The sequence below is a fragment of the Geotrypetes seraphini genome, chromosome 17 (genome assembly GCF_902459505.1).
Source record: "Geotrypetes seraphini chromosome 17, aGeoSer1.1, whole genome shotgun sequence".
In the NCBI taxonomy this organism is placed as follows: domain Eukaryota; kingdom Metazoa; phylum Chordata; class Amphibia; order Gymnophiona; family Dermophiidae; genus Geotrypetes; species Geotrypetes seraphini.
Genome location: NC_047100.1, coordinates 26,289,983 through 26,315,812, shown reverse-complemented (window position 1 = coordinate 26,315,812; position 25,830 = coordinate 26,289,983). Strand labels below are relative to the sequence as shown.

Genomic DNA, 25,830 nt, shown 5'->3' with positions numbered 1-25,830 from the left:
GGGGTTGGGTGCAGAGCTGGACCGCGAAGTGTGAAAAATCGCAAATAGGTTTTCGGCCAGTTCTGACCCACCCCCGCCTCATTCCAGACTTCGCACCTCCCTCCCGGTATCCCAGACCTTACCTGGTGGTCTAGCGGGCTTTCGGGGCAGGAGCGATCTTCCTACGCTCCTGCCCTATGCGGATTATTCATAGCAAATGGCTGCTGTGAGTTCCCATAATCTCTCGAGACCTCAACGGGAACTCACTACAGCCATTTCCTATGAGTGATCTGCATGGGGCGGGAGCGTAGGAAGATCGCTCCTGCCCCAAAAGCCCACTAGACCACTAGGTAAGGTCTGGGATGCCAGGAGGGAGGCAGATGGGAAAGGTCCGGAATTAGCTTTTTTTTTTTAATAAAAAATTGTGAATAACCAAATCCGCAGATACTGAAACTGCAGATTCGGAGGGAGAAGTGTAGTACTAGTAGTAGTAACTGGCAATAATTGGAATTCACACAAGTATCTTTAGTCACTATTCTATAACGATGTATGAGGCCGCCTTGGTGAAAATGGCAGACTCTCCATCAGGTCCTCTTAAGCTAAGTGTTTCTTTTTTTGAAACGCTTCATTATAGTTCTTAATACGCTTAAATTGAAAAGTTAAAAATATTACATTACATTACATTAGTGATTTTCTATTCCACCGTAACTTTGCGGTTCAAGGCGGATTACAAAAAGGATCTATCTGGCCATTTCCAGAGGAATTATAGAATAGTTAGGGAGTAGTCAACTTGGTTCATAGAGATGAGGTGGTTCTTGTGGCGTTAGCTTGTTTTAGAGAGTGGGGAGGCATTAGGTTGGTTTCGATTGTTGGGTATCAGGGATTTTTTTAATAGTATGGTTTTATTTCTTTTCTAAATGTTCTGTAGTCAGCAAAGTAGAGAATTGGCGGTTTAATCTCGCTGCCTGTGTGGCCAGGAGGCCATTATACCGTTTTTTTCCGTTTGTCTTCTCTGATTGGGGGGTATGTGAATGGAGCGTGGGTTCTCCTTTATCTGGTTGAGGTGGTTCGAATTAGACGGTTGTTTAGGTATATTGGGCTGTTTCCGTTCATGGTTTTAAATAGAAGACAGTAGAACTTGAATTGTATTCTTGCTTGGATTGGTAGCCAGTGTGAGTGGAGGTACGCCTCGGTGATGTGGTCATGTTTTCTCAGAGGGTAGATGAGTCTCAGGGCTGTGTTCTGGATTGTTTGCAGTTGTTTAATCATGGTCGCAGGGCAGGGTAGATAGAGAATGTTACAATAGTCTAGTAGATCCAGCATTAGGGCTTGAACTAGGATCCGGAATTGAGTTTTGTCAAAGAATTTTGGCACTTGTCTTAGGTTTCTCATGATTGCAAAGGATTTCTGTATTATTTTGTTGATTTGTGGTTGCATGGTACAGCACCTGTCAATCGTCATTCCCAGTATTTTAGAGTGGTGTGCATGGGGAATGTGGTTGAGTTGATTATTAAAATTTATTATTAAAATTTTTTAAGGATCAAGTATCAATGATATTACTCATGAGCCCAGAAAAACTCGGGGTGTGACCCGTAGTACGGGTGTTTGAGGTACGTTCCTTACTGAGTATGACATACTGCGATGACGGTATAATTTAGCATGCAGAATTTTAGCACGCGCTAAACCCGCGCTATGCAGCTAGAACTCAATGCTGGCATTAGTGTCTAGCGCGTGTGGCAATTCAGCACGTGCTAAAATCTCTATCGCAGCTTAGTAAAAGGAGCCCTTAGTCTTGATTAAACTGCTATTTTGATCTGTCCGCGTTTGCTTTATTATTTTGTTTGCCACTGTCTACGGACCGATTATCTGGCTTCCTCTAGCTCATTTGGACCACAAATACTGACATTTGTCATGTTCTCCACCTCATGTTCTTCTCTCTTCCAAATCCTTGTTAAAATGCTTCAGCTATTGCAAGCACAAATAGACATTGGAATTGTTCAATATTGTTTAGAGGTTTTTGGAAACCCAACTTAAAAGTCTACTAGGAGTACGAGTTCTAGCTTCAAATAATTTTTGCATTGCTCTTTTATAGGCTATTCTTGAATCGCCAGAAAAGCAGCTAACACTAAATGAAATTTATAATTGGTTCACACGGATGTTTGCCTACTTCAGACGCAATGCGGCAACATGGAAGGTAGGTTTTTATGTCAACTATACAGGCTTGTAACAGTATGCATTCATAAAACTGCACCGGTAGTTTCTTTACAAAGTGTCTTTATTGATCAAAATAGTTTAATATTTGGCAGGAAGAAAATGTTTTGACTTTTAAATAACAGTCTGAGGCCTTGATCCCGACTTGCGGCTCCCTGCTGATGTCCCCCCTCCCCTCCCCCATTCATTTGCAGCTCCTCCTAGAACTAAATCCTTAGATCACAGCTGGAAGATACATAGTAAGGAGGACAGATACATCCCTACAGGATGTATAGCTTTTCTAATTTGTCACGCACAGACTTTGTTCTTTTAGAATAGATCTTCGACCATAGCTGCCATGTCCAGAGATTCCTGGTTGACCTGTTCCTGAGCAAGTTGATAGGAGTGTAGATTCATGACCACACATTTGGGTGCTTAGAAAAGTTAAAGTACACTTGATATCCCTCATGCGCTCTTACATGACAGCATTAACATGCCAGATTCAATAAATGGTGCCTATATTGTAGGCGCAGCTCGGTGCAGTTGTCAATAAAAAAAAACGGTGCCATTTATAAAATCACGCCTAGTGGTGCCTAGCGGACTTAGGTTTGCTAGGCATCCTAGGCATAGATACCACTTCATTAGGCCAGCTTTTCACGCGTCTAATTTGACAGCACCTATGTCGGATGCCTAGTTCAATCACGCCTTATTCTCTGCCCATGACCACACCTACTTTTTAACATAGGCATCATTAAACGTAAGAAGGCGCCTCCACTTAGGTGTCGCTACCTAACAGTTCGGCGCCAAACTCTTAAAATTCTTTTTTTTTTTTAAATTGGCTGAAAACCTGCACGGTCAATTACCACGTTGATCAAGGCAATTAAAAATAAAAAAAAGTTATGCACCTATCCTGAACATGGGTGTTGCTAAGCAGTGGCAATTAGGGCACCTAACGGCACCATTTATACAAAACCCAGTCGTGCGCCTGCGGTCAATTTGCGTGTGCATGCGTACAAGGGATGCAAACATCAACAGTGTGTGGAGAAACATGAATTATTGCAAAAATCTTTGTTTAAAACAGATTAGCCAAACTTGGTTTTGACTGTGCACGTCCCTAGATTTCAGCTGATTGCACCCCTTTTCTTACGAAGCTGCTTAAGGGCTTTTTTATTGCCGGCTGCAGCGGTCTTCGCTCCAATGATCATAGAATTCCTATAAGCGACGAAGCTTATACTGTCGTGGCCGGCGATAAAAAAAAGCCTAACATGGCTTCGTAAAAGGGGCCCTAAATGAAAAGGCAATATTTTGGAAAGTTTTTCAATGGATGCATTATGATGGTCTCTATAGTTAGGCAGACAAAATAATAAACCAAAATGAACTTTTAAATCAGTGAAGGTGTAGAGTAGATTAATAGGCTGAGTATATGGGCTGCCTGCACAGAGCTGCAGTCTTCCCCAAAGATACACTGGGGTTCCTTGTCGCAGAGAAGATACTTTTGTACCTCTGCATTGTTGTGGTGAATTTCAAAGGGATGATATGTGACTCGTTTTATGTTGAAAATTCATTTCGGCAAGGGATTTTTTTTTCGCCGGCTTTAACTGAGGGCAGGATACAGTTACAGTTATTTAAATTGGTATACAGTATAATCTCGTTATAACGGACTTCAAGGGCCCTGGAAAAACGGTCCATTATATCCAGAATCCGTTATATCCAGAGTTGCATTTTTTTTAAAAACTTTATTTAGGTCAACTTGAAACAACATTCAATCAATGAACAACAGTCACTGCACAAGCATATCAGCAACATCAATAACAAAACTCAGCAAAACACTGGTATGGCACGAAATGATTGCAAAACCAGAACACGAAAAGATGTTCTAAAGCATTATGTCGCACTGTACTGGAAATAGAAATAATCTCTCATTTTCTTCTGGGCTACATTTCTTTCATATGTTTTAGTGATGTACGCATTTTGATACTGTATCACTGGCACGCCACATGCCTTATAGGCGGAGCCTGCATGTCTGTTATAGCCGAACAAAGCTACAGCTAAAAGCGGCTCTGAGGATCAAATTTCATGTTATGCGAGTCCGCTATACGCGGTACTTTTCTGCATGTTCATAAAGGCACACGGCCGGGACCAGCGGATCTCGTCCGCTATAGACGATATTCCATTATAAGCGAGTCCGTTATAACGAGATTATACTGTACCACCATTTTTTACATTTTAACCATTTTAAGAGAGGTTACTGAAAGCCTTAGTAGTTTGAGAGGGTTCCTTGCATTCTTTTGAGTAAGAACCCCAGGGTTTATAGGCTGAGGCAATTAGCACTGCTCAGCCTTGGCAATAGTGGGAGATCTTTTTCCTTTTTGAAGTTTTGGTTTAGACTAGATTGTGGGCCCTAGTTGGGAGAGACCACAGTCAACGGTCATTGTGGGAGGAGGTTCCTTCTGCCCTGAGCTCTGCATCCAGAGAGCTCAGAGGCGGGTCCAGTCTAAATCCGCCAGAAGTGATTGCCAGCAGAGACTGTATCCAACTAGGAGAGAGTATTTTGAAAGTAGTTGGAATCCATGGACTATTATTGCCTTGATGTAATGAAGAGTCAATTTGGACTATTATTGAGAAACACAAGTTTATTTTTCTTTTGGAACTGTGAAAGCAAATTGTAGATTTTGGAAAGCTGAAGTTCCTAATGGAATAAAGAATTTTGTTTTTGGAAGCAGAACTAGGTGTTTTCCATTTGATCCACCAACTCCAATCAGCACTGATAATCCGCTTGGTCAGCACCGTGTGCCCTGGGCTCTTTCGGTCACTCCCGCTTGGGCGCGGCCCGGCCTAGGTGATACACGGTGACACTGTACACACATTTTCTTGGTTTGAAAGTTGCTCTTATGAGGGGCATTTAAAAATGAAATTGATCCCAGAAGAGTTCCTCTACTGTAGTGTATATGTATGTATGTGTGTATGTGTGTGTGTATGGATAGATATCTAGGCTTTTCATACTGAACTTCTTTCAAAAGTGAAAACAAATGTATACGTTTTAACCCATTTAAGATACTTTTTCTGTTTAATATTCAGCCCATGGTTGTCGGTGTGTTTTTTTGTTGTTTTGTTTTTAATGCTGACCAGTTAAATCATTTTGAATATTGGGCAGAATTTCTAGCATTCTGTTGGTCCCACAATCTGATAAGGAAGCGATGCTTTGGAACAAGTATAGACAGGAAGCCTCATGGCTATAGGGACGATTCTACAAGTGTCTCCAGATAGGCAGCTGGAGGTTGTGTGGTAAGGCCCTTGTTCTATAAATCCACCTAAAGTTAGGTGCCGTTATCGGTGCCTATCTTAATTGATCAATAGGCTTAATCAGTGCTGATATCAGCACTCAACAGCTCACAATCAGCTTCAGTTGGACAATTGAAAGTTGGGTGCCTATTTTGAAAAGCTCAATTCTATTAAAAGTAGGCACCTAGCCCAAAGCGCCTACATTAAAAATAGGTATGGTTTGGGGGGGGGGATCATGGGTGAGGTTTTGAGTTAGGCACTGCTTTGTGAATTAGGTTCCATTAGGCTCCGATATCAGTGCCTAGTTTTAGGTTGTGGTACACTTAAATGTTAGGATGCTGCATGCTCATGATGTAACTTCGCTGCATTCCTGCAGCCTCTCTTGAACTGAAAGGTATGACGGGATATAAATAAAGCTATTATTATTACTATTATAATGAGCACCTAAGTTTTATAGAATCGGTGCCGATATCAACACTTAACTTGAGACAGACTTTACAGAATCATGGCCTAAAAACCTACTCTGTAATGGAACCTATACACTAAGATTCCATTATAGAATACTGGTGTAACTGGATATCAAGGGGGCTTAAACACAACAGGGTTGCACATATGGTAGCCCCCGACTGTGTGCCGTCCATGATCCGTCCCTATGCACACTCCCCCCTTGGAAATGCACACTATGCAAGAGAGGCAGGTATTTATGAAATAGCACATGCAAAATATTTGCATATGTGTATGCACATTCACACATATAAGCCAGTATTCTAAACATTTCTGTGCCTTAATAAGCATGTCCATGTTAATGTGTTTCATAGAATTTCCCTAATATATAGCTGAACTGCCCAGTATTCCTGTTTGATGATTTTATGCAGGTATCGGTGCTGGTAGGATCCCTAGGGTATATAATTGAGGGCCAGAAGAAGCTGGCAAAGGGCATTTTTTGCTAAGTAGCACTGGAAATGTGCCACTGGAGAACAAAAAGAAAGGAAATTAGAAACATAAAAATCAAAATCAAAATATATGTCTTTGTTCAGTACAGCCTGGCAGCCCTGGAACCCTGAGAAAATAGGCAAATGTTTCCTTTAACCTGTGCAATCTTGATTAATGTATTTGCACAAAACTGTTCCTCCACAGTACAAATTCTTTTGGTAATGTCTTTGAAGGCATTGCAGTAAAAAAAATTCTGAACTGGTTCTGACAGGTCAGAGGCAGTGTCTGTTTATATTTTGGGGATATGAATGGGACTTGGAATGCACCCAGATGGGTGTTGGTGATGGCTGCAGGGTGTGGCTTTAATGTGACTTACAAGATCTTAGTTAAATAAGGGCGTTTCTCTTCAGCAGAGAGCGAGGCAGGAAGCCGCTGCTTCTTCCTGCCTTCTGGGCCCGCTTCTAACTGCAGCCTCTAAAACATGAGAATGGGCCAAAACATGCTTACTGTTCCGAAGAAAATTAGCTTCTTTCCTGTATTTTTTTTTTTCTTACTAATTGAATTTTTAGAACACAATAACATGCCCTGTACAGAATGGATCTCAAATGCAACATGCCCATGCAAATTTTCACTAAATTGCTAAACTGACAAAACTGCCATTAGCTTTCAGCTTGCAGAAATCTACCCAGTTTCTACACACTAATTACCCATACAGTTTATGCTGGACGAGTGGGTGATTGTGCAGATAGAAAGCCTTGAATGTATCTGTTGGTGGTCACATTTCCAGAGGGAAAGCCTGCATGAGGTTGTGTTTGAAAAATGGATTTTCAGGCCAGTAACAATGTTCTCGGTAATGGCGCCAACGTGGTGGAATGCCCTACTGAAGGAATTCACATTTCTAGAGGGAAAGCCTGCATGAGATTGTTTGAAAAAGGATTTTCAGGCCAGTAACAATGTTCTCGGTAATAGCACCAACATGGTGGAATGCCCGACCGAAGGAATTCACATTTCCAGAGGGAAAACCTGCATGAGGTTGTGTTTGAAAATGGATTTTCAGGCCAGTAACGATGTTCTCGGTAATGGCGCCAACGTGGTGGAATGCCCTACCGAAGGAATTCACGTTTCCAGAAGGAAAGCCTGCATGAGGTTGTGTTTGAAAATGGATTTTCAGGCCAGTAACGATGTTCTCAGTAATGGCGCCAACGTGATGGAATGCCCTACCGAAGAAATTAAAGCTAGAAAAGGACACGGGAAAATTCAAGAAAGGGATAGACTGTCCTTTTCTCAGACTTCTGAAATTATGAAGTTGACAAGAGAGGAAACGAGAACTTTCAGGGATGCGTGTAAATAGATTATATTTAGTTGAAATGGTCAACCTCCTTAGGAGGTGTATAAATATAGTGTATTTAGCTGCAATAGTAAACCTAGATTTATATGTGTATATACGTAGGACGATTGATTTGGTAAATGTGTGCTTATAAGTAAGATGATCAATGTGCCAATAACATAAGTAGTATGACTGATTATGGCATAATCATGCCAATATTAATATCTCTATATTGTAACACCACCACAGAGCTCTGTGTATTTCAGTATGGAGCTCATGTATTGTAACACCTTTACAGAAGCTCATGTAAACCGCTCTGAATTGACTTTCCAGTCATTAGTAGCTGGGTAGAAACTCTCAATAAACATAAACATTATCCTATAATTGGCTCACATAAGAACTGCCATACTAGGACAGTCCAAAGGTCCATCAAGACCAGCATCCTGTTTCCAACAGTGGCCAACCCAGGTCACAAGAACCTGGCAGAAACCCAAAGAGTAGCAACATTGCAGAGCTGAGATTGTGATGTCATAATGCCTCATTCCACCAATGCCTAAGAACCAAACTCATTAGTGATGTCTCAGTAGAATGATTGATTATGACATAACACCACCACAAGGCTCCATGTATTTCACTATAGAGCCCATGTATTGTAACACCTCGCAGAAGCTCTAGTAAACCACTCTGCAATGACTCCCCAGTCATTAGCAGCGATATAGAAACCTTCAATAAACAATCTGCAGTCCTTATATACAATCTCAGATTTGCTTTCTGAGTTGTGCACTCTGGAAACAAAGTGTGCAACAACTGACCACATATTTGCAACTTATGTGTACTTGTGCAGTTTTTACCCCTGGCCAAGTTCCCATCCCCAAGAAACATCTAAGAACATAAGAATTGCCGCTACTGGGTCAGACCAGTGGTCCATCATGCCCAGCAGTCTGCTCACGCGGCGGCCCTTAGGTCAAAGACCAGTGCCCTAAGACTAGCCTTACCTGCTGATAATAACAAGTTGTGCTTTCAGTCAGCGAAAAATCCACTTGATAGATTCATAATGTGGTATTAGGTGTTGTAGTTAAATCTTCAATCTTCTGTCTCTCCATCCACCAAGTTACCTACAAGTGACTATTCCATTACAGCATTCTGTCTTACTGAATGTCTAATAAATGGTTCAATATAGTCCAGTGATCTCAAACTCGCGGCCCAAGAGCCACATGCGGCCCGCTAGGTACTATTTTGAGGCTCTCGGTATGTTTATCATAATCACAAAAGTAAAATAAAACAGTTTCTTGATCATATGTCTCTTTAGTTATAAATGACAATATTATTAAGACTCAGCCAAAATGAAAGATTTATCTAATCTAATCTTCTATTTGTGCATTGCTCATACCTATACAAGCTCAAGGCGATTGTAAAGAGAGGTGAGAGAAAGAAGAGGGAGAGAGAGGAGGTGGATAGGGAAGAGGAAGGGAAGAGAAAAAGAGGGGAGAGAGGAGGAAGGGAAAGGGAGAGAAGAGAGGGTAAAGGAGATTAAGTATTGAACAGATGGGTTTTCAGTTTTACATTACATTACATTACATTAGTGATTTCTATTCCGCTTGTGCCTTGCGGTTCTAAGCGGATTACAAGTTAGAAGACTGGACATTTCCAGTAGCATTGCAGTACATGTAATCAAGAATGCGTCAAGTTACAATTGTTATTCTGGACTTTTCCAGGAGAAATTGATAGCAGATAGTAGATAGTGATAGGTTGTTTAGACGAATAGAGATAATATTGTCCGGATTCTGTTGTTTAGACGAATAGAGATAATACTGTCCGGATTCAAGGTGTTGCTGGTGGTGGTGGTAGGGTGGTCATGAGAGCATTTTCTAATACTTTTGTGAGGTTATGATGATGGGAAGTGTTTTTTGAAGAGATGAGTTTTGATTTCTTTTCGGAATACTTTAGTGTCTATTGATTTGGTCAGTAGATTGGTGATGGTAGTATCGATCTTTGCTGCCTGTGTCGCTAAAAGGCTGTCATATAGTTTCTTTTGTCGTGTTCCTTTGAGAGGGGGGTGAGTGAATAGGCTCTGAGTTCTCCTTAATCTGTGTGAGAGGTTACGGTGTAGTCTGTTGTTTAGGTAGCTGGGTGCTGTTCCATGTATTACTTTGTATAGTAGACAGTAGAATTTGAACTGGGATCTTGCTTTTATTGGTAGCCAGTGTGAGTCTAGGTATGCTTTGGTGATGTGGTCATATTTGCCTAGTGAGTAGATGATTCTGAGGGCTGTGTTCTGAACTGTCTGTAATTGTTTTATCATGTAGTTTGGGCATGATGAGTTTTCTTTGGAAGATGATGTGGCAAGGTTCAGTTCTAGTCTTTTCTGTAAGGCCATTCCAAGTTTTGACTCCTAGGAAGGTAAGAATGGAGTGGAAAACTCATTTATAGTGAAGATCTTTAGTGGATGGGAGATTGAGTAGCATCTGGTTGAGGGAAGTAGACCATGCTATTGAGAAGAGTTGGATGAGTGGGGCCGCAGAGTTTCCATAAAGTATGCGGTGAATGATGCAAGATATTTTGAATGTTATTCGTGATGGGATGAGTAGCCAGTGCATTTGTTTGATGAAGGTTCTGACTGAGTCGTATTTTCTCAGGTTGAAGATAAGTCTTACGGCAGTGTTTTGGATGTGTTGCAGTTTGCTCTGGAATGTTGCTACTTTTTGGGTTTCTACCAGGTACTTAGGCCTGGGTTAACCACTATTGGAAACAGGATACTTGGCTTGATGGACCAGTATGGCAATTCTTAAGCAGAAAAACTGATGTTTTATGTGTTTTGGCGTTCATCAATTTTAGTGTTCTCTCATTGGAAATGGTGTACACTGTGTGCAAAGAGGGCACACTCTTCCCAATAGTGGAACCATGATGCATGCACAAACTCGTGCTCACCTGCAAATGTATGTGTGCCTTATCAGGAATAAAGGGTGCTCTCTTTCTGAAGTAGGCCAACGTTGGGATTCATTGCAACAAACTGCCATTGTAAGCTATTACTCTGGAAAGAGTTGCTTTAACCAAGTAGGTGAAGCTACCTGAACACACCATTTGGTCCTTGTATGCCCCTAATGTAGCACCTGTGTGGTGAAACATGATGCCCAAATCAAGGGGAAGGCATTCCAGGGGGCAGAGCCTGCACTTAGCCAGTTAAGTTCAATATTCAGTACTTAATTGACCACGGTCACCAAATAAATAGAACCACTTAAAAGTCAGTCCTATCTTTATGCAGCTTTCCATAGCCAAACTTTTTGTGTGATCTGCCCTTTGCTTTTTTTTTTTTTTTTCAGAAGTCATGCACACCATTTATGGCTTACGCCAAACCGCTAAAATGACTAGACAAATTGAATAGAAACTGAAAATTATCGGAAACGCCACCAAAATGAGAATTTTCAGGCTGCTCACCCTATTTTTCATCAAATTTGACTAAACAAAAATATTCAATGATATTTGTGAGTGATAATAAATGCAGCCAGCAGGATCAATTATGTACTGTGCATGGTGATGAGCAAGGAGTGAGCATTTAGGGGTGATAAGGGATAGTTTGGCATCCTGGTATTAGCATGACAAGGCTGAAGACTATAATTTAATGTCTAGATGTTATGTGGTGGTGAAAATTTGAGTTAAATTGGTAGAGGCTCAGCTTATTTCTGCTTTGTGGCATTGTATCATTCCCTGCTATTAGTTCAGGCCACTTTATTAATAATGTCTTGTCCTGACCACTTCTTTTTCTCTGTGTTTAGTTCTTTGTTCGATGGGTGGAATAGTAAATTCTCAATGGTCCTAGTAGTCTATGCAAAATGAACAACTTGTTCTGAGTCTAGCATCCAGCAGATACGTCACCAAAACCACCATCAAAATTGTCATTGTCTGGCGTATCAATGATTATTTCTCATAGAGCATTCAAAGGATGAATGAGCAAAGAACCCCTGAAGCCCCCATCAAGTACAAATGATGACACCAAACTATCAGTGAGGACCTGATGTAGAAAGCTTTGCGGTTACAACTATATTGTATGATTAAGGCAACATTTTGTGGCCTACAGGAAACTAATAAGATGTAAATTTTAAGTATAAGAATAGTCATACTGGGTCAAACCAATGGTCCATCTAGCCCAGTATTCTCCTAACAGTGGCCAATCCAGGTCACAAGTACCTAGCAGAAACCCAAATAGTAGCAAGATTCCAGAGCTAAGATTGTGATGTCATAATGCCTCATTCCACCAATGCCTAAGAGCCAACCTCATCAGTGATGTCACAATGGCTTGATTGTCCTATACTAGGTTCACATAAGAACATAAGAATAGCCTTACTGGATCAGACCAGTATCCCATCCTTCACAGTGGCCAATCCAAGTCACTAGTACCTGGCAGAAACCCAAATAGAAGCAACATTCCATGCGGAATCCCTAATTGGAGAAAGTCCTGGAAACCCCAAATAGTAGCAAAATTCCATGCGGAATCCCTAAAATTAGCAAAATTCCAAAATCCTAAATAGTAGCAATAATACATGCTACCGATCCAGGGCAAGCAATGGCTTCCCCCAAGTCTGATTAGATCATGCTGTTCTAGGGAAGAGGAGACTGTATGCATGTTCGTTTGTTTACATGATAATGATAGCCATTTGTGTAGGCAATGAAAAAAATTTGTTGTGTCACTGTATGTGTGGACTGGTGTGTTTATTAAAAAAAATATATATTGTAGCTTATTAATCAGTGTGTAACAAAAGCACTCTTATCAATCCCTATATAATTGTGGTTTCACAGCCTTGTATTTGTGGATTTCAAGGGGGGGGGGAGTGATGCCATTCCATGCTATTTTCATCTATTTTTGTTGTGAAATGTTTGCCAATAAAAAGATTTGACGGATCCGTTCATTAACAAAAATGTTTTGTACCAGATGCCCCTGTTAATCAGCTGATAATTAACAGAGCCTAAATATATCCCCACAAAATAAAATGTCTTGCAATTTCCTATGCTATCCTGGATGTGGCGAGAAATTTGTAGCGTTGTACACTCATCAAAAGCCATTGTTTCCTGTCTTGCATGGCCTCAGAATGCATACTGACCTCTTTACCATACTTTTGGATGTAATTTGGGAGCATGCATACCATGCAAGTTAAACCCACGCTTGTTAAACTGACATTCAATCCCCTTCTGCACTGTTCAGCCAATAACTTGCACTTATACCATGCGGTAACCATACTGCTGGACTCGCGGTGGCTTACTGCATCAGGCCCTGAGGTACCTGGGCCTGGGGATATGCGTTAGTTTACACTGCAGCTGTTTTTGCTGCTCCTGTCCTGTTTCTGATACATCCCGTCTGGCACTGTGTCCAGTTAACTAAATTCACCCAGAAAGATCAATGATAATTCAGGCATTGGATTTTCACACTCTAAGGTTTTTGCCATGTAACACAGTATTTTCCAAACTAGTGCTAGAAGCACACATAACCGGTGAATATGCAATGAGAGATATTTGCATAAACTAGTCTTCCAGGTATATAAATATCTCATGCTTATTCATTAAGGGTAGCCTGAAAACCAGACTGTCTCCACCATTGGGTTGGAACCCACTAATCTGATATTTTTTTTTTTTTATGTGGCCGTGTGAAAAGAAAAAAAAATGCATTAAATGTTGGCCCATCCTGAGGAAGGTGGCTGAACTAGTTTAACCCTAAAGACAACACTAAGAGAAGAGAAAAAACTCTCAAATATACAAAAATGTCACCCAGAAAAGGAGAGAAAGTTAATATATTGTTGGTGTTATACAATTACAAAAACAAGGAACAATGGACCTCAATGGACAGTTTCTGGTTGACCGTGTGGTGTTGTGTAGTACGAAATGTGGTAGAAGATAGGGGATCAGCGCCTTCCTATCTTCTACCACATTTCGTACTACACAACACCACACGGTCAACCAGAAACTGTAACATATTTGCATACCCAAGGATCACCGGCTGCAAATACAAATTCTTTTTGGACAGATCTTTCATGTTTCAAGCAAGCAAACAGCAGCCCTGGCTGGGTAACTACATCAATGGAGCCAGGCTGACCTACAGCGCATTTCGGAGAGTAATCAAAACCGTACTGTTTGACAGATTCATCTCCTAAACAGAAGCCAAACTAAATTTATATTTTCCGTCTGTATTTCTTGTGATATATGTTGTACCCTCACTTTTTGCATTCTGCAATTCACTGATTGTCCAGCCCTCTTTGATGTGAACTGCCTAGAAGTCATCTGACTATGGTGGTATAGAAGAATAAAGTTGTTATTATTATTATCAAACACCCATCCCAATGAGGGGCTTACTGGGGGTATGATTTTTATCATCGGTCCAAAAAAACCTTGTTGATTTTTAAGTCCAAGTCCCTCCCTTTAAGTCTGGACTTCTAAAAGGACTACACAGCTGATTCCAACAAGGATCTCTTTGGGCTTTTTTTTCCCATACCATCATAAGCTAAGTGCCTCTTTTGGATGCCTATGAATATGTGGATACAGTTTTAAATTTTGGTGATAAACTCACTTGATTTTTTTGCAATTAATAAATTAAATTGATAAAATAGTAAAAATAATAAAATTAACAAGATTTTTTAGACCGATGATAAAAATCGTATCCCCAGTAAGCCTCTCATTGGAGAGTAAGGGTTGGGTGTTTGAGGTCCTTTGTTCCTTGTTCTTTAATTGTATAACACCAACAATATATTAACTTTCTCTCCTTTTCCAGTATAACCTTATGCAATATTTGTTTTTGAAGTAGTTGAGATGTCTTCATAAGCAGCAGAGATGTTGCGGAAGTCTGCAGGCATGGTACAGGATCTAAGCTGGTGTTTACCAACCCGGTCCTGGAGCCTCATCAATATTCACTGTACACAGTGGCATAGTAATGGGGGAGGCTGTCCACCCCCAGACACCCCCCACCCCACCCCACTACCTTGTGCACACAAACCTTACCTTTCCACATACCTCTTTAACATTCCCAGCGCAAGCAACAACCCTAAACTGCTCCTTGCGCCAACATCGGTTCTTCCTCTGACTTCACTTTCTGGACCTGCACCTAGGAAGTGACATCAGAGGAAGAGCTGACGCTGGGGCGAGCAGCAGGTTTGGAGTTGCTCTTCGTGCAGGTAATGTTAGAGGTACGGGGGAAGAGGCACACGCATGGGCAGGAGGGGGCGGGGAAAGAATGGGTGGGGAATGGGCATCACCGCCCCAGGCGCCATTCACCCTTGCTACACCACTGGACCTACATACCTTGTAAAGCAGATCTTTCCAGTACAGTGGCCAAAGGATCAGCAATGTGAACCTACAGACTAAACTTATGAATTACGCTGTCAATCCTTGTACTTATGGCACAAAAGGATTGTAGCTTTTTATGCTCATGTCACAAGAGGTTCATCAGTTACACTTAGATTTCCAGTTCTGATGGAAATAGGTCCTTGTTGAAGATATAAGACTGCAAAACAAAATCCTGGGTGCAACTGAAACCATTTCAACAGGTGCATATCTACGGAGTGGGGCTTTACATGGCAGAAAAGGCCGACCTTGTAAGTCCGATTGGCCAGTCTGACATTTTCTGCCACTGAAATCCACTTTGCGCAGATGAAAATGTCAGTAGGTAAGTTTAGAATTGTTCTCTTGGGGGTCAGTACATAACATAACATAATTATTTATTTCTATACTACATAAGCCTTACAGTTCTAAGCGGTCTACAAGGATATAGGGAATAAAAAGAATTGAAGAAATGGCTCCTGGCCAGCTAAATCACTTGTCCACAGCTAATAACCAGATAGGGTTGTTGAAAATGTCCACTTAGTGCCCAACTCAAAGCCAGCTATATTGGGGACCTTCCGGCGTAGAGTCGGCACTTGGCCAGTTAAGCGCCATAGTCACTTCTTAACCGTACAAGATCACTGCATTAAATAGGGCCACATAAGAATCAGTGATATAGCTGGTTGAGTGCTGATTGAATATCATACTTAACTGGCTGTTTTTGCTGGCCCCGTAAACCCAGAAATTCAATGCTTGAGCCTAGGACCTAGCCTGGCGTTGAATTTCTGGACGCAACACCAGTGGCAGTCAGCAAAATGCAGATCGCTGCCAGCCAATTATTACGAAGCCATTTGCCCAAACTGAGTTTCTGCATCACAGGGCAGGCCCTCAAGATTTTTGCTTCTGTTATCTTCCTCCATCCCCTTTGCACTGGGTCACCAGTTCTGTTGATAGTGACCCTTTTTCTCAGTTCAGCCCTTGGTTATTTTCTACCGCCACCTTCGAAAATGTTTCTTTTTCAGGTGGAACAGAAAGATCCCATTTGCAAATGTGTGCGCATTGTTTGATGTCTATACAATGATCTTCCTAAAAATTAGCGCTCTATGAACGCTCATTCGTAATGGGTTGGGGGGGCGTATTATAGAAGAAACTGTTGGGATGACTTTGCACTTGTTGTTGACCAATGACTAGCATCTTTCTTATAGCGTATTTTGAATGTTTTCTTTTTTTTATACTTGCTGCAGAATGCAGTGCGCCATAATCTTAGTCTTCACAAGTGTTTTGTGCGAGTAGAAAACGTTAAAGGGGCTGTATGGACAGTAGATGAACAAGAGTTCCAAAAACGAAGGCCACAAAAGATCAGTGGGTATGTCCGCCATGTTTGAATTTCTTAGCCTAGCTTGGATCTTGCTTGCAGTTTAACCTAGAGGCTTTTGGCTGCTGGCTGGCGTTAAGATATACAAGTGGTTTCACGTTCCTTCAACAAAAGGAAAAACGCAGAAGCATTTCATCACTAGTGTTTGTATGCCCACCTGTCCCACCCCTACCCCTGCTTGCTTGGTGTTGCATCACATGCTTTTTAGCTTGTAGGTGGCAATTAACCCTCACAAACCATTTGCTTATGCTTATTGCCTTTTATTTTCTTTTCCCTTTCCCTGTATTTGATGTCTGTTCCGTTCCCATTCCCACCACCCTTTTGTTTTCACCTCCATCTCCTTTGCCGCTGCTCCTCGTTGTGCCCAGGGTGCCATTCGCACCAACCTTTCCCTGCATAAGTGCTTTATCAGAGTAGAGGATGAGTTTGGGTCCTATTGGACTGTTGATGATGAAGAGTTTAAACGTGGCCGCCATATTCAACGAGGCCGTCCTCGAAAATACTGCCCTGATGAACACTTTGATGAGCTCGTTGCACAGTAAGAGCCTTTACTTGCTTTTAATTTTTCCTGCTGTTGTGTTGCTTTGCTTTGCTTTGCATGGTTTGCTCACCTCATGGACTTGCATTTCACCAAACTATGGGATCGCCAATCAGCTGTGAACCTACAGGTGGTGACTACATAAGCATGTCTCTTGTTTCTGCTTCAAAGCAGAAAATGTATCCCAAACATAATCATGATTCTTTGGCCAAATTGGCAGAATGTACGGTAGCTCACATTTGTGTATTTAAATGACCAATGTATTTCTCCCATTTGCTAGACAGATTAAAGTAGATGTTCAAATTAGAAATATTTGACTCTTGCGTGCCAAAGCTGAATGTAGGTTTTCCTTTGCAATTCCTGATCCTTACCAGAGCTCTGGCCTGGATCTGGTTTGCCAAGTCTCCTCTCTTTATTCAAGGGCCTGCCTTCATCTGCCTTCCAACCTGCATGCACCTTGCTGCTAGTTGGGGAGGTAGAATGAATAGTAGAGAATGACAAGGGGACAAATTTTTCCCCATCCCCGCAGAAATTCCAATTTCCCTGTCCCCGCAAGTTTTGTTGCTGTGCCTGCCCCATTCCTGTAAGCTCTGCCTTAACCACAGAAGCCTCAAACACTTTTGATTTTAAAGTGTTTGAGGCTTGTGCAGATGAAGACAGAGCTTGCAGGAATGGGGCAGGGACAGGAAAAGAACTCACAGGGACGGGGAAAAATCTGTCCCCGTGTCATTCTCTAATACATAGCATCTCGTCTTCATTTGGTCAAGAGAGATAAAGTGAGAATTCAGTATCTTTGGCAAATTGTTCACTCTATGTCCAGCTTCTTGGATATAGTCTTGGCGGTCCTTTCACATAATAGTGCTTTTACTGTTCCCAGAAATGATAAATGAGGCTCGTTATGATACTGTGAATTATGTACTTAAGTTGTCTTAATTTAGTAATAACTGTAGTCAAATTCTGCTTAATGCCTACAGAGAGGACAGATACTGGTACGTAATTTAAACATAGCATTTATATCAAACCTAGTACAATTGTGAAAGTGAAGAGTTATAATTTTGGTTTCTTACATTTAGAATTAAGTAGTTAAGAACGAAAGATTAGCCATACTGGGTCAGACCAATAGTCCATCGAGCCCAGTGTCGTGCTTTCAGCTGTGGCAAAGTCCAGGTCACAAGTACCTGGAAAAATCCCAAATAGAATCAAGATTCCATGATACCAATCCCAGGGACATCTGTGGTGACATATCTCCCATTTCTGTCTCAATACCAGACTATGGACTTTTCCTCCAGGAACTTGTCCAAGCCATTTTTAAACTCAGATATGCTAATTGCTGTTACCATACCCTCTGATTACGAGTTCCAGTGAGCTGTATGTAAATATACTGCTCTCTCCCTATAAAGCCATTTTGGGAACCAGGAAAAGATGCTGTCTAAGCTCTGATGCTATATAAGAGTAGTATAATGTGAGCTAGCATCTGACTCCAGTAAAGTTGCCATCGAATGCAAAAATAGAGATGTTACAACTATTTTTTGTTGGAAAACTATCAAATACATTAGTGTCTAGCTTAGCAACGTAGTTGGCTGTAGCAGTCTGCAAATGAGTTGATTTAACACAGGATTTCTTTTTATGTTTTTCTTATTCAGTAACCCTTCTCTTATTAAAAACATTCAGACCAGCCATGCCTACTGCACACCTCTCAATGCTGCTTTACAGGTAAGACTAATGAGTACACAGAGCATGCAACAGCGTATGTCTCTTCTCCAGTCACTGCAAAATATATTAGCCTGGCTCTAATTAGATATTAAATTTTAATTCTGTTAAACTTTTTTTCTTAAGTGCATAAAGCATCATATTCCCCGGGGGCAAACACATATCAGGCTGCTTCAGCGTTTGCAGGATGCTTAGCATTTTGAATATTGTGGCAAAAAAATTAAAAGTTCACTTATTAATATTTATCAGCAGTATCATAATTTCCATCCTCTTATTTCAGAATTTCACTGGAGGCAAAAATACCACAAGTGTAATTACTCCTGCACAGCTATTAATGTGCTGAATGAGAGGGTGCTGTGTCACATGACCTTCTATTGTTCATGGTTTAAAGGGAAAGTAACATTCCTGTTCTGCAGATAGAATCGCATTTAAAACTGCAAATGCACGTATACAGTGTTTATGCCTCTGTGTACGTTCTAAGCAGGGTAGACACAAACTACAGGAGACGCTCTGTTAACCGGAATGCAAGCAACCAGCAAAAAAAAAATCTAAGAAATACTCTAATACTTTAAATAAAAATAAAATCAATTTCTGGTGCAAATTTAAGTGTAAACTTGGCACGCCACACCTGAGTACGCCCACGCTTTGCCTACCACATGTCCAGTAGTTTGTCTGGAATAGTTTATGGCATGGGATATATATAGTATTAGGCCTATTTTTAATAGTAACTCTCAAGCAACCAGAAACTACATTTATCCGGCATCTATCAATCCCAATGGGTGCTGGTTATCTGAGCGTCTACTGTACTAATGCTGTTATAGTGTGCCTAGTAATCTTGGTATAACTAGATAATGCCTCTGCAATTAGCGTTATTTAGAATAAGCACTAAATGTGATTATTTCTGGGGGAGAGGTAGCACTCTGACCCCTTGGAATCTATAACTGACTTTCAAAATTGCGTGCGCCAAATTTGACTCGTTTCTCAATCAATTTATCAGCATTCATTGCGCTGTTCTATAAAGACATGTGCACAAATTTTTAACACGTAACTGAAAAGATGCACACAGTATTAACTGAATTTGGGAGATCTGCACCCATTTTATGCACGAGGATTTACATCAGATTTTATTTGGTCTAAATCCTTAGGTGTGGATCCCGGCACTGCACACTATTGTACGAGTACAAGGCACCCAACTCGCAATAACCTTTTATAGAGTAGTGACTTCGATACCCAAATTTTGGCACCATTTGCTGAATCCAGTCCTGAATCCCTGTGTGTAAGGTTTCCTGAGAATGAAACTCATCACTTGATGGACTAACATAGAAACATAGAAAGGTGACGGCAGAAAAGGGCTACAGCCCATCAAGTCTGCCCACTCTACTGACCCACCCCATTAAGTCTGAGTGCTGCTCGACCCACGTAGGGATCCCACGTGGATGTCCCATTTATTCTTAAAGTCGAGCACGCTGGTGGCCTTGATTACCTGTGTCGGAAGTTTGTTCCAGTGATCTACCACACTTTCTGTGAAGAAATACTTCCTGATGTCACCACTAAATTTCCCTCCTCTGAGTTTGAGCGGGTGCCCCCTTGTGACTGAGGGTCCCTTGGGAAGGAATATGTCGTTTTCCACCTCGACACGACCTGTGACGTACTTAAAAGTCTCAATCATGTCACCCCTTTCCCTGCGCTCCTCTAGAGAGTACAGCTGCAATTTGCCCAGTCTTTCCTCGTATGAGAGACCCTTGAGTCCAGAGACCTTCCTAGTGGCCATTCACTGGACCGACTCAGCGAATGGCCACTAAGGACTGGAAACTTGCTGCTAGGCTCCCAGATAATCTCATTGTCTTATCAATGGTGGCATCTAGGGAAGTCCAACTAGGCGTTGCTTGTACACTTGATTTGTGTGATCAAAGCTGGATTGTACACCATGAGGGTTATTGTATCAAACGTGTATTCCACTTTGTATGTTTGTTGTTAGAAAGTTTAATAAAAATATTGAAACATAAAAAAAAAAAAGATAACCATATGGCACCAATGTTTAGTTCTCTTTAGTCTGTTGCATTTGCTTGAAAAAAATACCTATTCTAAGGAGAACTAGACAATGACATCGACTACAACTGGGCATTTTCAACAACCTGACTTAACGTTAGAGCTGTATCTAATAACATGATTTACTATTTGGCCGAATGCAATTAATATAAAATATTATTTGGCCAAACATAAATGAGCATTGAGCTTTAAGGTAACAAATTATAAAAGAAACCACATGAAATCAGACATTAAGGTCCAGATTCTCTAAATGGTGTGTTGTCGGTGGCCGCCTTAAAAATGGCTGCTGATCGGGTGTCAGTTAGGCGATAGCTCTGTTTAGAGAATCATGCCACGAGAAATACAGGCCAGGATTTTCAAGGCCTACATTTCTGGTGCTTACCTTTGACGTGAATCATGCCTACATAGGCGCTTTATGGCGCCTAATGCCACTTCCGGAGTTAGCCACGCTCACAATGACATTAAGTACCATAAGGTGCCTACAGAGGCGCGATTCTGGTGCCGTTTTTTTTTTAGGTGCCTTGAAAATCAGTTTAAAACATCATTTAAATCACTTAGGCCATGGGTGTCAAAGTCCCTCTGAGGGCCGCAATCCAGTCGAGTTTTCAGTATTTCCCCAATGAATATGCATGAGATCTATTTGCATGCGCTGCTTTCATTGTATGCTAATAGATCTCATGCCTATTCATTGAGAAATCCTTAAAATCCGATTGGATTGCAGCCCTCGAGGAGGGACTTTGACACCCCTGACTTAGGGCGCCATTTATAGAATATTTGCCCAAGTGTTTATTTCGGTAGAATTTAGCACAATAGAGCCTCAGATTATTCGTATTCAAATTTAAATAACTATTCAGCACAGAGCATTCAGCATGCCGGCTGGCACTAAAAGCATATTGCGTGGTTTTGTAAAAGGGGAGGGTGGGGGGGGGGATGGTGTGTCTTCCCAGTATCACCATCTCTGGAACTGACTGTTAGGAGTATACTAAGGGGCAGACTGCCGTACTTTTCTAACTCATTCAGCAATCGCTTTGATTCATTAAACCTATGAGATTCAGGGGAGAAAAATAAATGATGAAGATTGAGATCTTCATACATTGATTAGGAAAACATTTTTATGATATGACAGATCTAACAGTGGTCTGAAACTCAAACCCTTTGCAGGGCCGCATTTGGGATTTGTAGGTACTTGGAGGGCCTCAGAAAAAATAGTTAATGTCTTATTAAAGAAATGACAATTTTGCATGATGTAAAACTCTATACAGTTTCTAAATCTTTCCTTTTGGCTAAGCCTTAATAATAATATTGTAATTTATAGCTAGAGACATATGATCAAGAAACTGTTTTATTTTACTTTTGTGATTATGATAAACATACCGAGTGCCTCAAAATAGTACCTGGCGGGCTGCATGTGGCCCCCGGGCCGTGAGTTTGAGACCACTGGTCTAGAAGGTATATTATTTATTTATTTAATAAATTTATATTACCACCTAATATCTAAGCGGTTTCCAATATAAAACATTCATAAAATCTGACATAAAACACAAAAACATACATCAACAACCACTCTCTTCTCATTCATATATAATGGCTATATACCAAAGGCAGCATGGGAATTTTCCACATTACATTTAGGCATTTACAAACAGTTGTGTTTTTAAAAACTTCTTAAATTGAGCGCAGTCCGTGCATAATCTCAGGTGTCCTGGCAAATTATTCCACAAGTGTATGTCAGCAATACAAAACATTTTAGTTTTTGAAATTACATAGCACCCCCCCTGTTTCCTTAAGAGCTGTTAATCTCATTCCTCCCTCAAATCTCAATGTCCTTCCAGGTCTATAGATCTCCCACAACAACCCAAAACATGCTGGGGCTGATCTAAATAATACCCGGTGGACCAGGGACAAAACATTGTCCTGTACCTTCCATTTTATTGGTAGCCAATGAAGTTGTTTTAAAACAGACGAGAAATGCTTCATTCTAGGTGTGTCAGTAATCAGCCTAGCAACTGAGTTCATTACCAACTGCAAAAACCTTGTTCTTTACTTGTATCAAACCAAGATAAAATGAATCACAGTTATCCAATTTAGGCATAATTAGACCCTGTACCACCGTCCTAAAATCAAATGGTGTTACCTCCATTGCAATCTAAGAATTGTCTTCACTTTGTGATGATCAATATTGTTTATCAAGGATGAGCAATCCCTTCCCGAAGACCCAACAGAGTTTTCTGAACTAGGAATCTTCAGTCTCCATTCTTCCCTCTTGCAAATACTGTGCAAACACATGGGATATCTAGTACTGAACAACTTTTGCAAACAGATGGATTAGGTGTTTGTGGTTAAGCGTCACCATCTGGTTAGAACATCTCAACTGTTTTCAAATTTGTATCATACTGAAGGCATGAGTTGTCATCAAAGCACATTGATGGTTATTGACTTTTCAAGTACTGTGTTTCCCCCTAAATAAGACAGTGTCTTATTAATTTTGGGCCCAAAAAACAGACTAGGTCTTATTTTTTTCATGTACAATGATCATCTCTCCCTTCCTCTCCTCCACCCCAATTCTTCCTCTTTCCTTTCTCTCTCCCCACATGTGCAGCATCTTTCCTCCCCTCTCACCCATCCCCTTGTGCCTTCCTTCTGTAGCATCTTTCTATCCCTCCCTCCCACCCCCTGTGCAGCAGAACACTTGCACTGTGCACAGCATCTTTCTATCCCTCCCTCCCTCCCTCCCTAATTTGCCAATGTTTAAGTTTAGTTTACCGTATTTTCACGTAGATAACGCGCACCGTGTAAAACGCGCACACGGGTATAGCGTGCGAAAAACACAAAATTATGTACAGAAATTTTTATATACCGCGCACACCCGTATACCGCGCATGCCGCCCCGACTCTCCCGTCGCCGCCCGACTCTCCTTTCGCCCGCCCCGAGTCTCCTCTGGTCCCGACTACTCATTTCCTGCCCTGCCCCAGTCTCCTCTGGTCCCAACTGCTCGTTTCCTGCCCTACCCCAGTCTCCTCTGGTCCCGCCTGCTCGTTTCCAGCCCTGCCCCGAGTCTCCTCTGGTCCCAAATGCTCGTTTCCAGCCCTGCCCCAGTCTCCTCTGGTCCCGCCTGCTCGTTTCCAGCCCTGCCCCGAGTCTCCTCTGGTCCCGAATGCTCGTTTCCAGCCCTTCCCCAGTCTCCTCTGGTCCCGCCTGCTCGTTTCCAGCCCTGCTCTGAGTCTCCTCTGGTCCCGCCTGCTCATTTCCAGCCCTGCCCCGAGTGTCCTCTGGTCCCGCCTGCTCGTTTCCAGCCCGCCCCGAGTCTCCTCTGGTCCCGAATGCTTGTTTCCAGCCCTGCCCCAGTCTCCTCTGGTCCCGCCTGCTCGTTTCCAGCCCTGCCCCGAGTCTCCTCTGGTCCCGCCTGCTCGTTTCCAGCCCTGCCCCGAGTCTCCTCTGGTCCCGCCTGCTCGTTTCCAGCCCTGCCCCGAGTCTCCTCTGGTCCCGCCTGCTCGTTTCGCCGCCCTGTCCTGCTTGCCGCTCTGTAAGCATGCGCAAACCATCTACAGACAAAGAAGATGGTCTGAGCATGCTTGCCGCTCAGTTTTCTGCGCCGGGTTGTCGGGGCGCGCTTTTGATCTGTCACCAAGGCGGGCCTTTGTCACGGTGTGCTTTTGACAATGTGGCTTTGTTCCCCCCTCTATCTGGCCTTGTAATTTGCCCAGTAAATACCATTTTGCCTTTACAACAGCATCTCAGCCTTTGGGTAAGCCTATAAAAGATTAATGCTGCATGTAGAGCCCACATTTCAGTAATTTGATCTCTTCAGATTGATATTCTGCATTTATCTACCCGGTAGTAGAGTTTATCAATTAAATTTAAATTTACCGCCATAATGGAAGGAATGAGACGAAAGTCATATACAGCGGACTTTAAGCTTAAAGTCGTTGCGAAAGCTGAGGAAATAGGCAACCGGGCCACAGCGAGAGAGTTAAATGTTGGAGAAACATCGGTGCGTGAATGGAGAAAAGATAAGAAGGAACTGGAGAAATGCAATCCGCGAAAACGGGCACGTCGTGGGGCCAAACCAAAATGGCCTCAGCTGGAGGATGACTTGAAGCAGTGGATTCTGGAGAGAAGGGAGCAAAATCAATCAGTCTCTACTGTTGAGATTCAGATGAAGGCAAAACTACTTGCAAATAGAAGAGGAATACCCGACTTCAAAGCTGGCTTCACATGGATCTCAAAATTTATGAAAAGGAACGGACTATCAGTTCGAATGAGAACAACTGTTGGCCAGCGACTTCCGGATGACTGGCAGCAAAAATTGATTGATTTCCGTGACTTTGTCGCCAAAGAAATATCTGAACTTGGCATCACTGCAAAGGACGTCATCAACATGGATGAAATTCCAATGGCATTCGACATTCCAGCGACAAGAACCGTAGCCCCCACAGGTACTAAATCTGTTGCCATCACCACAACTGGGCATGAAAGAACGTGTTTTACAGTAGTTCTTGGTTGCTCAGCTAGCAGGGTTAAGTTAAAGCCCATGCTCATTTTCAAAAGGGTCACTATGCCCCGTGAAAAGCTGCCCACCAGTGTGGTTGTGCACTGCAACAAAAAGGGATGGATGGACTGCGACGTAATGAGATTGTGGGTAGATAAATGCTTTAGGGCAAGACAGGGTGGATTCTTTGCAAAAAAATCCTTGTTAATTTTTGATGCCATGGCTGCCCACAAAGAAAAAAATGTTCAGGCCTACATTAATTCTACTCGTGCCCACATCGCTGTGATACCTGGAGGCCTGACGTGTAAGCTGCAGCCACTTGACATCACAGTGAATCATCCATTCAAGACTTTTGTTAGAAAAGAGTGGGAGCAGTGGATGCAGAGCGGCACGCACGAGTACACACCTGCGGGGCGGCTGAAGCGGGCAACTTTCACAGAAGTCTGCAAGTGGGTGGCTTCAGCATGGGACAAAATAACACCAGATACCATTCGAAACGGATTTAGAAAAGCGGGCATTGTTTATGAAACCAATGACACTACGGCTACTACCAGTGCAGCGGAAGGAGGCAACAACACGGATATCAGCGATGACGACGACGACGATGACGATATCACTTCAGAAATAAACAAGGATCGTCTGCAGGCTGTGCTCACCT

The 25,830-nt window shown here is 42.0% G+C and overlaps 1 protein-coding gene across 13 annotated transcripts in view; it reads left to right on the top strand.

Moving 5' to 3' along the window:
- FOXP1 (forkhead box P1) overlaps positions 1 to 25,830 on the top strand; it is an 825,883-nt gene that overhangs the window by 781,767 nt on the left and 18,286 nt on the right. For all 13 annotated transcript variants that reach the window (XM_033926373.1, XM_033926372.1, XM_033926366.1 and 10 more), the window contains 3 exons: positions 2,072 to 2,173; positions 16,255 to 16,376; positions 18,567 to 18,636. In XM_033926373.1, the coding sequence (XP_033782264.1) occupies positions 2,072 to 2,173; positions 16,255 to 16,376; positions 18,567 to 18,636 (294 nt within the window). The remainder of the gene's footprint in view (positions 1 to 2,071; positions 2,174 to 16,254; positions 16,377 to 18,566; positions 18,637 to 25,830) is intronic.